Raw genomic sequence first — 13,361 nt, 5'->3', positions numbered from 1 at the left:
TAAAAAGTTCACGTTAATGCACTGCACGGGAGATACTTCCACTATTTGAGAGAAGCTTTATTTAGTCTTCTTGGGCTAATATGCCTTAATATGAAAATAAGAATATTTGAAGCAGCAACTCCTTCCCAAAGAGCTTTAGGGGTTGAAAGATTCTATCCTTTGGAAAAGTTTTCAGTTTGTTTTCTTTCCTTTATGTTTTGGTCTGTTTAGGGATTTGGAGGACATCCCACTTTGGAAATAGTGTTTTTTAAGTTAGAGGCAACTTGGTATATTTACCAAGTCACACAGCTCTTGCTTTAAATGGTTTTTGGTTTATAGGGACAAGAAGTATCTGAATTCTTAGCAGAAAGGTGATTCTATATTTACTGTTACAGTATTAGCCATTACTGTGCCAATGGGGTTCACTTCAATGGAAAAATACATAAAGTGAAGCATTCTTGTAAGATTTCAATTTCTTTTGCTACTAAATTAATATCTAGCAAATAATTGTTTTCCTGTTTTTTTTTTTTGTTTTAAAAAAATGTAAAAAATTATGTTGATGACATCAAGTCTGGCCATCTCCAGTCTCAGGGTTGAAAGGGCCAAGATGGCAAAGACAGTAGGATGATGTCAACGTCTGGAAGGGGCAGAATGGTGAAGATCATAAAACTCTTCTCCTCTGCCCTGAGGACTTCCACTGCATCATTCTAGGCCCCAGGATGATCATAAGTTCTCAGGAATGCATTGAGCTGGGGACCTCTCTGACTCAGGTCTTCAACTCTTCTGTATCCCGTTTCTAAAATCTTAGTCCCTTCTCTAGCATGAGGCACATGCAGATGACCCTCTGAGCTTTGCTGGGGCACCTTCTGGAGAGGAGCTGCCTGGGTTCTGTATGGAGCTGTAGGCTCTATGGGGAGCAGGGTTTTCAGCAGAGCCAAATCCTTCAGAGTCATGATCCTTCCTGGGACAGGACCTCAGTGAAAGTGAAGCCTTTTGACAAACTATGATGAAGATTCATTTCCCTGATACGAACCTGTGGAGAAAACAACCTTCTTGGTGATAAGTTTGTAGTCTACGATGGAGAACTGCGGGAGCTCAATCTTGGTTACTCCTGTCACGGCATTGTCATCCCCACGCCAGTAAAACTCAATGTCATCAGTGGTATATCCATCTGTAAAAGAAAACACACACCAAAAAAAAAAAAAAAAGAAAAGAAAAAGAACATCTGTTTAGAAAAGCAACTTTAAAAGCTACACCTAAAGGTCATAATGTGTCAAATACCATAGTCAGCATGTAGAGTCTACTACCACATTCAAACCCCCTACAGAGATCCCACAGGGAAATATGACTAGACCCTCATGGGAAAACACAGGTGTAGAGAAATTAACTACTCACAGCCTCTTGCAACTGGGATGTGCAGATGGGGCTTGAAACTAGGTTTATCTGGTTATAAACCTCACTTTAGGAAACGCTTTCCTATCACGTTACCACATAACTCTAAATTGCACTCAAAGAGGACAGAAGAGGAGAAAACTCATTAAAATGATCAGTTCAGTACTGAAAGCTACCAAACACTCCCCAATAATATAAAATATCTGAATTACAATATATTTGGCTTTCATGTCAGAAGAGGAATGATTATGAAGAAGTGGGTAATCAATTTTTCAATATTCACATACATGATCTCTAAATTTGATTTTATAACACATCCAATTAAAAACATCCCCAAATCAATATAACACTAATTCCAATAGTTCTGAGGAGCAGCATACATGCTATGTACACAGTTATTTATCAGATACCTATGGTGTTCATCAGTGCAGTCTCTGGGGAAAGGAGTGTGTATAACAAAGACCTCTTCTTTGTTCCAATGACATTTTCAAGCCATGAGTCTGAGTACAATTTCAACAAATAAGCATAGATATCAATAACTAATACTCAAACATCTAACTGTAATGAATAGCCCACACTGGACCACAATCAGTGTGATACATGGAAGTATGCAATGGAGTCCAGTGTATATTAATGACATTTTACAAACTTATTCACCCCTTCAAAAAATCTCCCCAACAAAATGCATACATTTGCATATATTAAATTTAAAGTGATACCATATTTATCTCTTCAAAGAACTTTTGCATCTGGATTGTTTACAAGTCTAAGAGGCAGGCAAGTCTAAGAGATACGCACAAACAAATCATAAAGACTGTGGAAGTTCTGGGGTTGTGGCTCAGTGACAGAGTGCTTGCCTTGCATGTGTGAGGTACTCGGTTTGATCCTCAGTACCAACCACATAAAAATAATAAAATAAAGGTATATGCCCATCTACCAATAAAAAAAAGATCATGTAAGTTATTTGTCCCTTGACATGTGACTGCCCCAAAGGATAAGTGGACTTTTTCTAAGGTTTCAATTTTCCTCATATGGACACATATACCATGGGTCTAGAACAACATCTCAAATGCAATCTAATTTCTCATTGGTTCTTTATACAGATCTCTGTTATAAACTAGTTCAGTAATAGTGATAATTCTACCACCAATAAACAATTTAGAATAACAGAAAAAAATGTCAATAGCTCCTAGAATCAAACTAGGTAGTTAGAAGAGCATCCTAACATTGAAAGTATAATGTCTAAACATAAAAAGGGGTATCTTTGAAATAGGAAGATAATCATCTCCCTTGAAAGCAGCACTCAGATTCTCCTTAACTTCTATGATAAACATATAGATGTTATTAAATCCCAACCACCACTGACTGATTCAGTTCACAGGCTTCAAGAGCCATAAACCCATCCTGTTCATAGAGAGTTCAAGTACAAAACCCAGGACCCTGGGCTCATCATTTCATGTTCCTGAAAATTCATCAGAGATTCCTAGTGAGTTAGCCAGCCATTGGCCTAGGGCCTGTTTAGAATAAGCATATAATTCTATTGTAGTTGGCATGTAAAAACATTGAGAACCACTTGTCTAGCAGATAAAGAGGAAGATAATGAAAAGAATTAAAATAATAGCAAATGAACTTATTGAACACTGCCATAGATATTACTGGGAACTCTGCTAAAAAAAACCCAAAAAAACTTTACTTTCACTATTTCATTTAATCTTCACAATAATCATTCCACAGGGAGCAGTACTTATATGCATTACAACTATTAGACACCCATAATTAGTTAAAATTACACATCTGGGGCTGGGGCTGTAGCTTAGTGGCAGAGCACTTGCCTAGTATATGTGAGGCACTGCGTTTGATCCTTAGCATGATATAAAAATAAAGAAATAAAATAAAGGCATTCAGTCCATCTACAACTACAAAAAAGTTTTTTTATTTTTTTAAACAATGACACATCTGATGAGTCAAGAACTGTTGTCATGTAAATGTGACTGACCCAAAGAAAGAATTTTCCTACTGCATCTCCTCTAGGAAATACCAAACATGTGTACAAGAAAGTAATTATCCATTTTTATACAAATCTAATGCAGCCATCTTCAAAGAAAGAGAATAAGAAAAGGGTCACCTCAATATTTCCCATAATGGACCAAGTCTAAGCTTAGGAGGAGGATTTTTAATTCTCCAGATTCCTCTCCTCCTTACCTTCCTCAGTATTTACCTTCTTGTGTCCATTACTATAAATCCTATCACAGAAACTATCTGCAGGTAGAAGAATGAGAATATTTATGCCAATCCAACTCAGTGGTATAGGAGATACACCACATGCAGAAACTTTACCAAGAATAATACGCTTTTGTCAAAATGCCAGATGTTTGACAGTGTTTGCTAGTTAAAATGTGGTAGGGAGCAGGTACTAAGTAAATGTTATGGAATGGATAAAATGATAATCTTATACAGATGTGAACTTGGGTGGGTGGTTGTTTCTGTTGAAGCATTATCCAGATGTTCATCCATTGTGAAGAGATGCAAGCTGTTCACATTTCTGTTCCCTGCTCTTAGCATGGTCCCTGGCACAGAGCTGGCACTAAATAAAGATTGTTAAAATTAATTTGAAGAATGTAATAAGAACCTTTAAGAAGAATCCAGAGGTTCTTTATTTTATGTTTCTCTATATGACAGTTTTGCCTAAATTACGTTACTTTTTTGTTTCCTATTTTCTCATCTACAAATTGGGACAATAATAATGGCTGCTTCAAAGAGTTTCATGTAGGTGAAAATTATATGTTTAAAAAGGTACTTGTCATATAATTATTATTATAAATTTTAGCTGATAGTATTTTAATAAGAATTATAAAAAATGAGCATCTAGTTGCATACCATTTTGACACCAGTTCTGCACATTATAAGCATTTTCAAAAGGAGAAGCTTAGCTGTTTGACCACACTATGCAACTCTAGGAAAGTGCTTGGACACTGATATAATAAGAAATATGAAGGTTATTTTGATGTCTAAGGTTTTAGAATTTAACACAATGAAGCAGCATATTGTATACCCTTCTTATAAGCTACTGCAAAAGCAAAATCACCTGAAATCATTTTGCTTAGCTGAATATGAAGTGTTCTGGGTGGAAAGCAACTGGGTTCTTTTACATCATCCATTTCTGAAGACAAAAAGTGAATGATCCATGACACAGCCACGGTGGGTCAAGTTCAAAATCCAGTTCAGTGAACTGCATAGGATTAGCTTAAAGTGGACCTAGTTTTCTTCTTATTTTCAGTCTTCTCTGGAGGAATATTTAACAGCCTTTCAAAGTGATTAAAATAAAAAGAAAACATATGCAAATATATATGACCTAACTTTACAGCTCTCATAATGAGTGAAAAATAATTGGATTCTTTTAAAAAGATATCAGTAGGAGATGCACGAAAGCCTTTCATTTATGTATTGCAAATCAAACCTATCTTTTATATTTTATTCATGGAATTCCAGAAGCCGAGTCATTCAATTATTTTATAACATTAGCATAAAAAATGTAACCCACATAATAAATTCAGATGGTCTATGAATAAACTAAAATATAAATTCATTGTCATTTACCATGAGGAATTAAAGTTATATGACATGCTAAAGCCTCTGATCAAGAAGGAAAAAAACACACATTTATAAGTTTATAAAAAAAAATGAATGATAGATACATTCTTTTTTAAATACTGATAAAAACACATACTCCACAAGATCTAAGGAACAGAAATGCCATTTTAAACACATCCACAAAATAACTGAATACATTCTTACAATTGTGACATTATTTTATTGTATAACATGATATGTTAAAAAAGATTTTCTGTCTCTGCTGTCAGTGTACATGCATATTTGTTATTTATTAAGTAAATATTTTATTTCAGAATAATTTATCATGCCAAAAGTCAAAGCTGTACCAAGACGTTAAATTATAGGCAGCTATGAGAACACTGGAAAGAAGTAAATTCCCAAATGCCTCCATTTATGTTTTCCTAGTGGAAAACCAAAAAAGTGAGTTATGATTTTTATCATTACTTATTTAATATTTTGTTCCTTGATTGGGTTAGTAAATGTATTAGGGCAATTATATATATGGGACTTCCCATTGCATCCAACAAAATCACAGTCACTTCTTAGTGGTTTTAACCTGTGGATTCTGTCATCATACCCTGTTGGGAATGAGTGAGAATTTAGAGTCAGTGTTATGTCAGTTCACAATAGATACAGGTGGTTTTGAGTTTTTAAGAATCATCTCAAGAAACGTCTTACCTCAGATATTCTTCCCTTTATGTGACCACCACAACACTTTATATACTTTCTGAATCAAATGCTTCAATGTTAAAAAGATTAGCATGCAATTGCCTATCAGTATTTAAAAATTTCACATGGTTCCTATTATTAGTCTGAAAGGAACTATTGGTAAGTCTTGATTTCTGTTCTAAGAGTCATTAATCCTATAATGTGTTTCATGGAAAAAGGATTCCACCATCAAAATATTTGAGAGTAGCAGCACCTTTGGGCCACTTGTTATGTAAAGTCACAAAACATTAAACACAACAAAGAATAGAAGATTTTGCAATAAAGAATCCATTTAATTCTATTTAGCCATGTCATAACCCAAATCTATTTTACAAGATAATTTTTAGCATATAAAAACACCCACCCAGGTGTAATCATTCCTTACACACTGGACAAATAATGAAGATTTTTAGGGACCTTAAATACAATCCTTTTAAGTAATGACCCCTACAGTGAGGTAAACACTTGAAAAGCCCCACAGTCCATCTGAACCTTATTTTGCTTCTTTAGTAAATACTTTTTTCTCCAAAAAAGTTTCCAGAAGAGAAGAAAACACCTTGAATAACACAGAACTGCCTTGTTAATGGAGCAAGGCATGGGGCAGGTGGGGGGCATCGCAAACATTTTACATTTTAGGGAAGTAACAGGATGAAGCGCTCAGCAAAAAGACAAACAGCTCAAGTGGCCCTCATCAGAAGCTTATGGGTCCACAATCAGAAAGGAATCACTCCATTCACAGACCTGGATGCTCTGCTAGAATACAGGGTTTTCTTCAGGAAGCAAAGAGAAAGACACACACTTGTCAGCCACCGCTCTTCAAATTCAACAGGGTGAAAGTGTTTCAAAAACACTCTGATGACTGCCCTGACTCCTTAATTGCATCTTATTCTCTCTGCTCTTTAGATGGTCTGCTAGACACAAATGTTCAGCTGTCAAATCATTTCTAGACCTCAAGCAGTTTAAAATAATTGGCCTAGGGTAGGTCAGAATTGATTACCTAGTGTTATGCAGTGTTATCTTCGTAAAGACACCATCAAGTCATGGCCTAGCATTCAAAGATAACCTATCTGTGTGTGTGTGTGTGTGTGTGACTGCCACTTTTTTTTTTTTATTTTTATTGTTGGTTGTTCAAAACATTACATAGTTCTTGATATATCATATTTCATACTTTGATTCAAGTGGGTTATGAACTCCCATTTTTACCCCATATACAGATTGCAGAATCACATCAGTTACACATCCATTGATTTACATATTGCCATACTAGTGTCTGTTGTATTCTGCTGCCTTTCCTATCCTCTACTATCCCCCCTCCCCTCCCCTCCCCTCTTCTCTCTCTACCCCCTCTACTGTCATTCATTTCTCCCCCTTGTATTTTTTTCCCTTTCTCCTCACTTCTTCTTGTATGTAATTTTGTATAACCCTGAGGGTCTCCTTCCATTTCCATGCAATTTCCCTTCTCTCTCCCTTTCCCTCCCACCTCTCATCCCTGTTTAATGTTAATCTTCTTCTCATGCTCTTCATCCCTACTCTGTTCTTAGTTACTCTCCTTATATCAAAGAAGACATTTGGCATTTGTTTTTTAGGGATTGGCTAGCTTCACTTAGCATAATCTGCTCTAATGCCATCCATTTCCCTGCAAATTCTATGATTTTGTCATTTTTTAATGCAGAGTAATACTCCATTGTGTATAAATGCCACATTTTTTTTATCCATTCGTCTATTGAAGGGCATCTAGGTTGGTTCCAGTCTTGCTATTGTGAATTGCGCTGCTATGAACATCGATGTAGCAGTGTTCCTGTAGCATGCCACTTTTAAATTTAAATCTTATGATGAAAGATAATAGAAAATCTATAATAATGAGGTAAACTGTCCAATTGTGGGCTTTAAAGAACATTTCTGCATTCAGATTTTTAATGCAAAGCTCTGTTGTTTGTGTTGGGTGTAGGATTATCTGGTGGCTGTTTCTGCAAGTGTAGCTCCACAATGTGTTTTCTTAAGTTTTAAAAAATTATTTTTGGAGAGATTAAGCAATTTGTGTAAAGATCCATGCTAAAAACTTTAAAATATTAATAAACAAAAATAGCCACAATAAACAATTACAGCAACTACCAAGTGCAGAATGTAGAACCCTACGCACCTCTTTACACAGTCCTGTCTCTATAGAGAACTGGAGCAGGCTATGGTTATCAGGATCTTACCTGCATCTAACCCTGATTTGCCCAAATGAACAGTCTCTAAGTACTAAAGTAATACAGAAGAGCTTGAAAAGTTTTGGCTTAATAAATAGGTCAGTGCTTTTCAAACTTGATGTGCATAGAAATCACCTGTAAATCTTGTTAGAATGAAGATTCTGATTTAATAGTGAAGCCTGAGATTCTCCAGTGCTTACAAACTCCCAGAAGAGCTGATACTGCCTGTCCATGGACAGTCCTTGATATAGCAAGGGGTTAAAAGATTTTACAGAGTGATTGTTTTTTACTGTGCCAAAGGAGGCAGGCAAGGAATATCTTGGATATAGCCTGAGCCAGAGTAGAACAAGGTTTTTTTTTCTGAAAAGTTTTATGAGGTCCAAAGTTAAAATGCCTTTTCCTAGTTATGCCTTTCTTATGAGGGATAGAGAAGTTTCTGATGCTGTCTATCCAGAGGCCTGGTTTTCATTAATGGTTTACGACCAATAATCATCAGCAGGCACTAACAACAGAGAATAGGAGATGGGGTTAGGTCCAAAATTTTTCTCATTTATATTTATACCAGTTTTATTTAAATGTTTAGCTTTATTAGGACTAAGACTACTGACCTTTTTAGACTTCCTCATCTTTTATTTATATTCCTCAATGGATTAGTCAGCAACCTTTTAGGGATTTCCTCTTTCTCCAAATTACGCTACAAAAGTGACTACTGTGGCTTTATTTAAAAACAGACCGATAATGCTATTTCTATGCTTTAATAAGATGAAACAATATGAAAAGCAAAAATACAGAAAAATTCCAGATGGCCTTCCCAGTTGGTCCAGAATTAAGTGAGAATTCTTCAGTAGGGTATTTGAAACTCCATCAGGTGGCTTCTTTGTGCAGCCCTGTCTTCAATTATACTTCTTTCTCTTTCAAGTCTTTCATCGACTACCCATCCTCTTCAGCAACCCTCAGTAACCTCCTGACTCTCAGTTATTTCCAGCTATTTGTTACCCGAAACATTTTCCCACTCACATCAAGTGTCTGCATCTTCTAAGGAACAACTTCAATTTCCAACAAGACCCTGTCTCATTTTTTTCTCTTTCCTTACCTCATGTTTCTATAGCACTCCAGCTTGATTTCTGCTACTGTGCTTCTCACAGATAGTTTTGCATTAGAGAATTGGGTGATGTGCTGGGTTTTGCCACTATCTTATCAAGAGCCATATATGGTCCCTCTCTGTGGCACTTCTCTTCTTGATAAACGTCTTAACTCAGGGTGACATTGGACTAGCTTGCTGAATTGAACTGTGAGTGAACATACTAACACCTTGGCCTGTGGTCCATCAGATCCACTTTTGACAGGGTAGTCATAAGCAGATGCCATTCGCTGAATGGCAAGTGACTGGGATGGCAAGTGTGAATGCCACTGTGGTTGGATGCAGAAGTCCTGCGCAGTAGCCTCAACATCATTAAAGAAAGGCAGTGCTGCCAGTACCAGTCCATAAAAGGAAGCTATCAGGCTGCAGCAAAGGCCTCTGTATTGAAGCAATCTTCCTGAAGCTGCTTTTAATACACATTGGCATTCCTGAGACAAACAAAAGTACTGTTTGAGTGGTCACAGCCCTCTGGAAATGACTTCCTGGGGGCTGGTAGATTTTGGAAACCAATCTGCCACACAAGTCTCCAGAGAGAGCCGGTACATACAGCTCAAAGGCAATAATGCTCCCCTGGTGAGAAGTGGGTATAGCCACAAAGAAGAGTTTGTTAACTCAGGAGTGATAAAACAAGGCCGATTGAATGACCAAGGCGATATATACAGCTGTGCAATCTAGTGCCATCAGCTGTTATTTCAACCCATCTGCTTCCTAATAAGGGGTGACAAGGAAGTAAAGGACTAGCTGGATGACGTCAGAACTGATTTGGGCCTCTCATCTTACCCCATTCTTTTGCATATCTTCACTGGGACATGGGGTCAGCTGAGGACTTGCTTATTTAAGGGATGAGAGACAGGATGCTCTTGCAGAGAGATTTTTGATTTAAAGAGTTGTTTGTGACATGGGTTGTAAGTATGCATCCTCACTGATAAGAAAAAAGTTTATATTGTCCACACACTGTGGACATATGCACCTAACATGTGCTTGTATAATGCCTCCTGTGAGTACTCAATAACTCTAATTCATGTTTCCTGGTAAGGTATGCAGCTCCTTTACTCAACTGTCTCATTGAGAAAACATATTCTGTAAATTTGCAATCTACATAGCTTGGCATGGTGGGTAGTGAGTGTCAGATGTGTAGTAGGTGTTTACTGAGAGGGACTGGAACTGTGCTTGGTGAGAGGCTTATGTAAACAGCAGGAGGGGGGCCACAGGAGCTGATGGCTTACATGCTGCTCATGCAGACAGACATGCACCATTACATATGCCATTGCTCTTTTGTCTGGGGGAGTCAGGAAGAGTTCACTGAACTGAGCCAGAGTAAGGGCTTCATCAAATAGCCACTAGCTCATGTTTTCAGAGCATTCCCTGTGTGAAACCAAGTGCTTCATGAGCATTACCTCATCTAGGCCTTAATAAAACCCTCTGACATAGAAATTGTTTTCCTTATTTTACAGATGAGGAACCTGCAATTTAAAGAGGTTAAGTCACTTGCCCCAATGTCAGAAATGGGAACTGAATTAATTCCTCTTTAACGCTTGCACTCAATCCCTCAGTTACCATATTTATCATCTCATGTATGATTCAAAGTCATATTTTTTAATTATTCTGTAACGTGGTGGAAATATTTCTTTGCTGGTTCCTCTCATTGTTTCCACTCCGCTTCGCAATGTGACTCCTACCATGAAAGGGAAGACTACCTCCCCACACCTTGAAGCTGAGCAGCTATAGCCACCTGCTTTAATCAAAAGGAATAGTGAGCCTGTTCTGAACATGGCTCCGAGATGCTTTGCAATGCACCCTTACTCTTCGGCAACACTTCTGGATGATGAGGGGCATGTGATCAGTTACCTTCACTGCAGCAGACAGTAAGTCCCCAGCCTACCTGTGAGAGGTCAATAGATGCATGTGTGAGAGCATCTAAAATCAGCCATGCCTGGCAGAACCTCCCAGCTGACCTGTAGCCCATGGAGCAATAATAAGGGCTTTTGTTTTAATCCTCTAGATTTTGGGTTATATCCTTAAGTAGCAAATACTAATGGAGAACACTAAGTTCTATTTAAAACAGAAAACAAAGCCTTCTGTCCCCTGTGGAGTAGTATGGAATATACAACTTCACTACCAGGATAGCATTCAGAAGCACAGCTGAGAACTGCTGCAGGGGATCTCCCACTGTTTAATGAATATTAAGAGGCTGAGCCATATGGTGTAACAAATCAGAAGACCTACCTAGATTTCTGTCCCTGTCCTGCTATATATGAGCCATAGAACCTTGAGCAATTCATACACTCAAACCTCAGTTTCCACATCTGAAAAGATAGTCTTGTTCTAATTTACTAACCCGCAAGTTTTTGGTCTCAGTTGCCCTTCATGCTGAATAATTACTAAAGACTACAAAAAACCGTTGTTTGTATGAGTTATGGCTATTGATATTTGCCATGCTAGAAATTAAAACACGCATTTAAAGATACTTATCATTAATTAGTTGAAATCAACAATAGTATCCTATTACTTGCCAATATCAACAAAAATTTCTGTGGAGAATAATTATATTTTTATAAATAAAAAATATGAACAGAGTGTATTTTTTTCAAAATTTCTCAGACTTCTTTATTGTTAGGGATTTAACAGATAATAATTGTATTCTCATGTTTGCTTCTGCAGTGAGTTATTGCAAAAACTCATTTCATGTAGCCTCTGGAAAACATGGCTGTACAGTGTGAGAGAATGAGAGTAAATGAGACAGATACAGTTTTGGCACTGTTGGGAAGGGAGCTTTGACCTTGAGGACATTCTGAGAAGGTCTCAGGGACTCCCAGGTATTAAATAAAACTAAACAATTCATTAAATTTCAAATCACTAAAACTCATTCCCAAACTAACAACCTTGTTTTCCTATGTAATACAAGTAAAAATAATTTAGTCTTGAATAGCTAAAGACTTAAAGGTCAGCTTTATGCCTCAACTAAGTAAAAAAAAAAAAAAGATATAATCAAAATTCTTAAAATTTAATGTAAATAATGTGATCTCCTTTGATGACATGGAATTGCATTTTTATAATAGGAAGCTAACACATTTGTTTACAATTGAAGGTACTGTCCAGCAATATCTGCCTCTCCATCAAGTAGAAAGTCTACATACATATGTAGATAAAGTAAGCTGTCACTCCCTTAGTGTGGCCCCTAATCACTGGTGCAATTTATGCACAGAAACAGGACCCTGAGAGTAGTTTCACTAGTGAAAAGCTGGGAGTTCATATTGGAGACTTCTAACATGAAATAAAACATTCTCATCTTTTAAAAAAAAAGGTATACAGAAAGTGGCTTAAGTTAGCACATGTAGTCTTGACCAATGTTCATGTACATCCTTTTTTCCTCCTAAACTATTGATTTTATTCCTGATTTGAGAGGAGAACAATTCCTTAATAGATAAAAAGATAACATTAACACTGAAGAAGAAATATAGGACATGGAAAGATGTAAAAATTAAATAATCACCAAGAAAAGACTCAAATTCAGCCAAGCTAACTGAAGCATCCTTAGGTCTTCATTATCTTTTTATTCAGTTTGGACAGAGAATTAGCCTGCAGTGATGATTTTAAAGATAAGTATAAAATTTGCCACTATTATCACTCACAAATTATGGGTAGGTCTTTCTTCCCTTCCCGTGGAGCTTGGGTTGGACTTAACATTGTGCTTCTCACAAACAGAACAAAGTGATGGAATTTCACTTGAGGTTATGACAAGGCTGAAGCTCCTTGGATATGCTTGTGCAATTTTTCTGTCTTTCAGGTTCCTTGCTCCTCCATGATGTGAGCTGCCCCATGGAGAGACCCACGTGTTAGGGAAGTCAGGGAGGCTTCCAACCAACATTCAGAGGACATGAGGTCTTTAATCCAATGGTTCCTAAGGAACTGAGGCCTGCCAACACCCTGTGAGGCTGGAAGCTGACTCTTGCCCATTTGAGCCTTCAGATGAGACTGCAGCCCTAGACAACAGCTAGACTGCAACCTCATGACAGACTTAGAGCCAGAGTCACCTAGTGAAGATAACTCCTATTCCCGAATTTCAGACACTATGAATAAATGTCTGCTGCTTAAAGTTTACAGGTAATTTGTTAGCCACAAATAAATAAGTAGTAAAACCTTTTACGACATAAACACTCAATGAGCTAAGTATAGAAGAAATGTTCTCAACTCTTAAAGACCATCTGACCAGCCCACAGTTAACATCCTATGCACTGGTAAGAAGTGGAAAGCTTTCCTTTGATCAGAAGCAAGATAAGGACGTGCACTTTCACAACTTGTACTAAACCCAGCACTTGAAGTCCTCACCAGAGAGA

General features: G+C 37.2%; 1 protein-coding gene across 3 annotated transcripts in view; it reads right to left on the bottom strand.

Annotated features, from left to right (window-relative positions):
- Positions 1–13,361, bottom strand: part of Gabrb2 (gamma-aminobutyric acid type A receptor subunit beta2) — a 232,515-nt gene that overhangs the window by 42,890 nt on the left and 176,264 nt on the right. For all 3 annotated transcript variants that reach the window (XM_027938712.2, XM_071612006.1, XM_071612007.1), the window contains exon 7: positions 1,013–1,150. In XM_027938712.2, the coding sequence (XP_027794513.1) occupies positions 1,013–1,150 (138 nt within the window). The remainder of the gene's footprint in view (positions 1–1,012; positions 1,151–13,361) is intronic.

The sequence above is a fragment of the Marmota flaviventris genome, chromosome 5 (assembly GCF_047511675.1).
Source record: "Marmota flaviventris isolate mMarFla1 chromosome 5, mMarFla1.hap1, whole genome shotgun sequence".
Lineage (NCBI taxonomy): Eukaryota > Metazoa > Chordata > Mammalia > Rodentia > Sciuridae > Marmota > Marmota flaviventris.
This window is presented reverse-complemented; position numbering and strand designations above follow the sequence as displayed.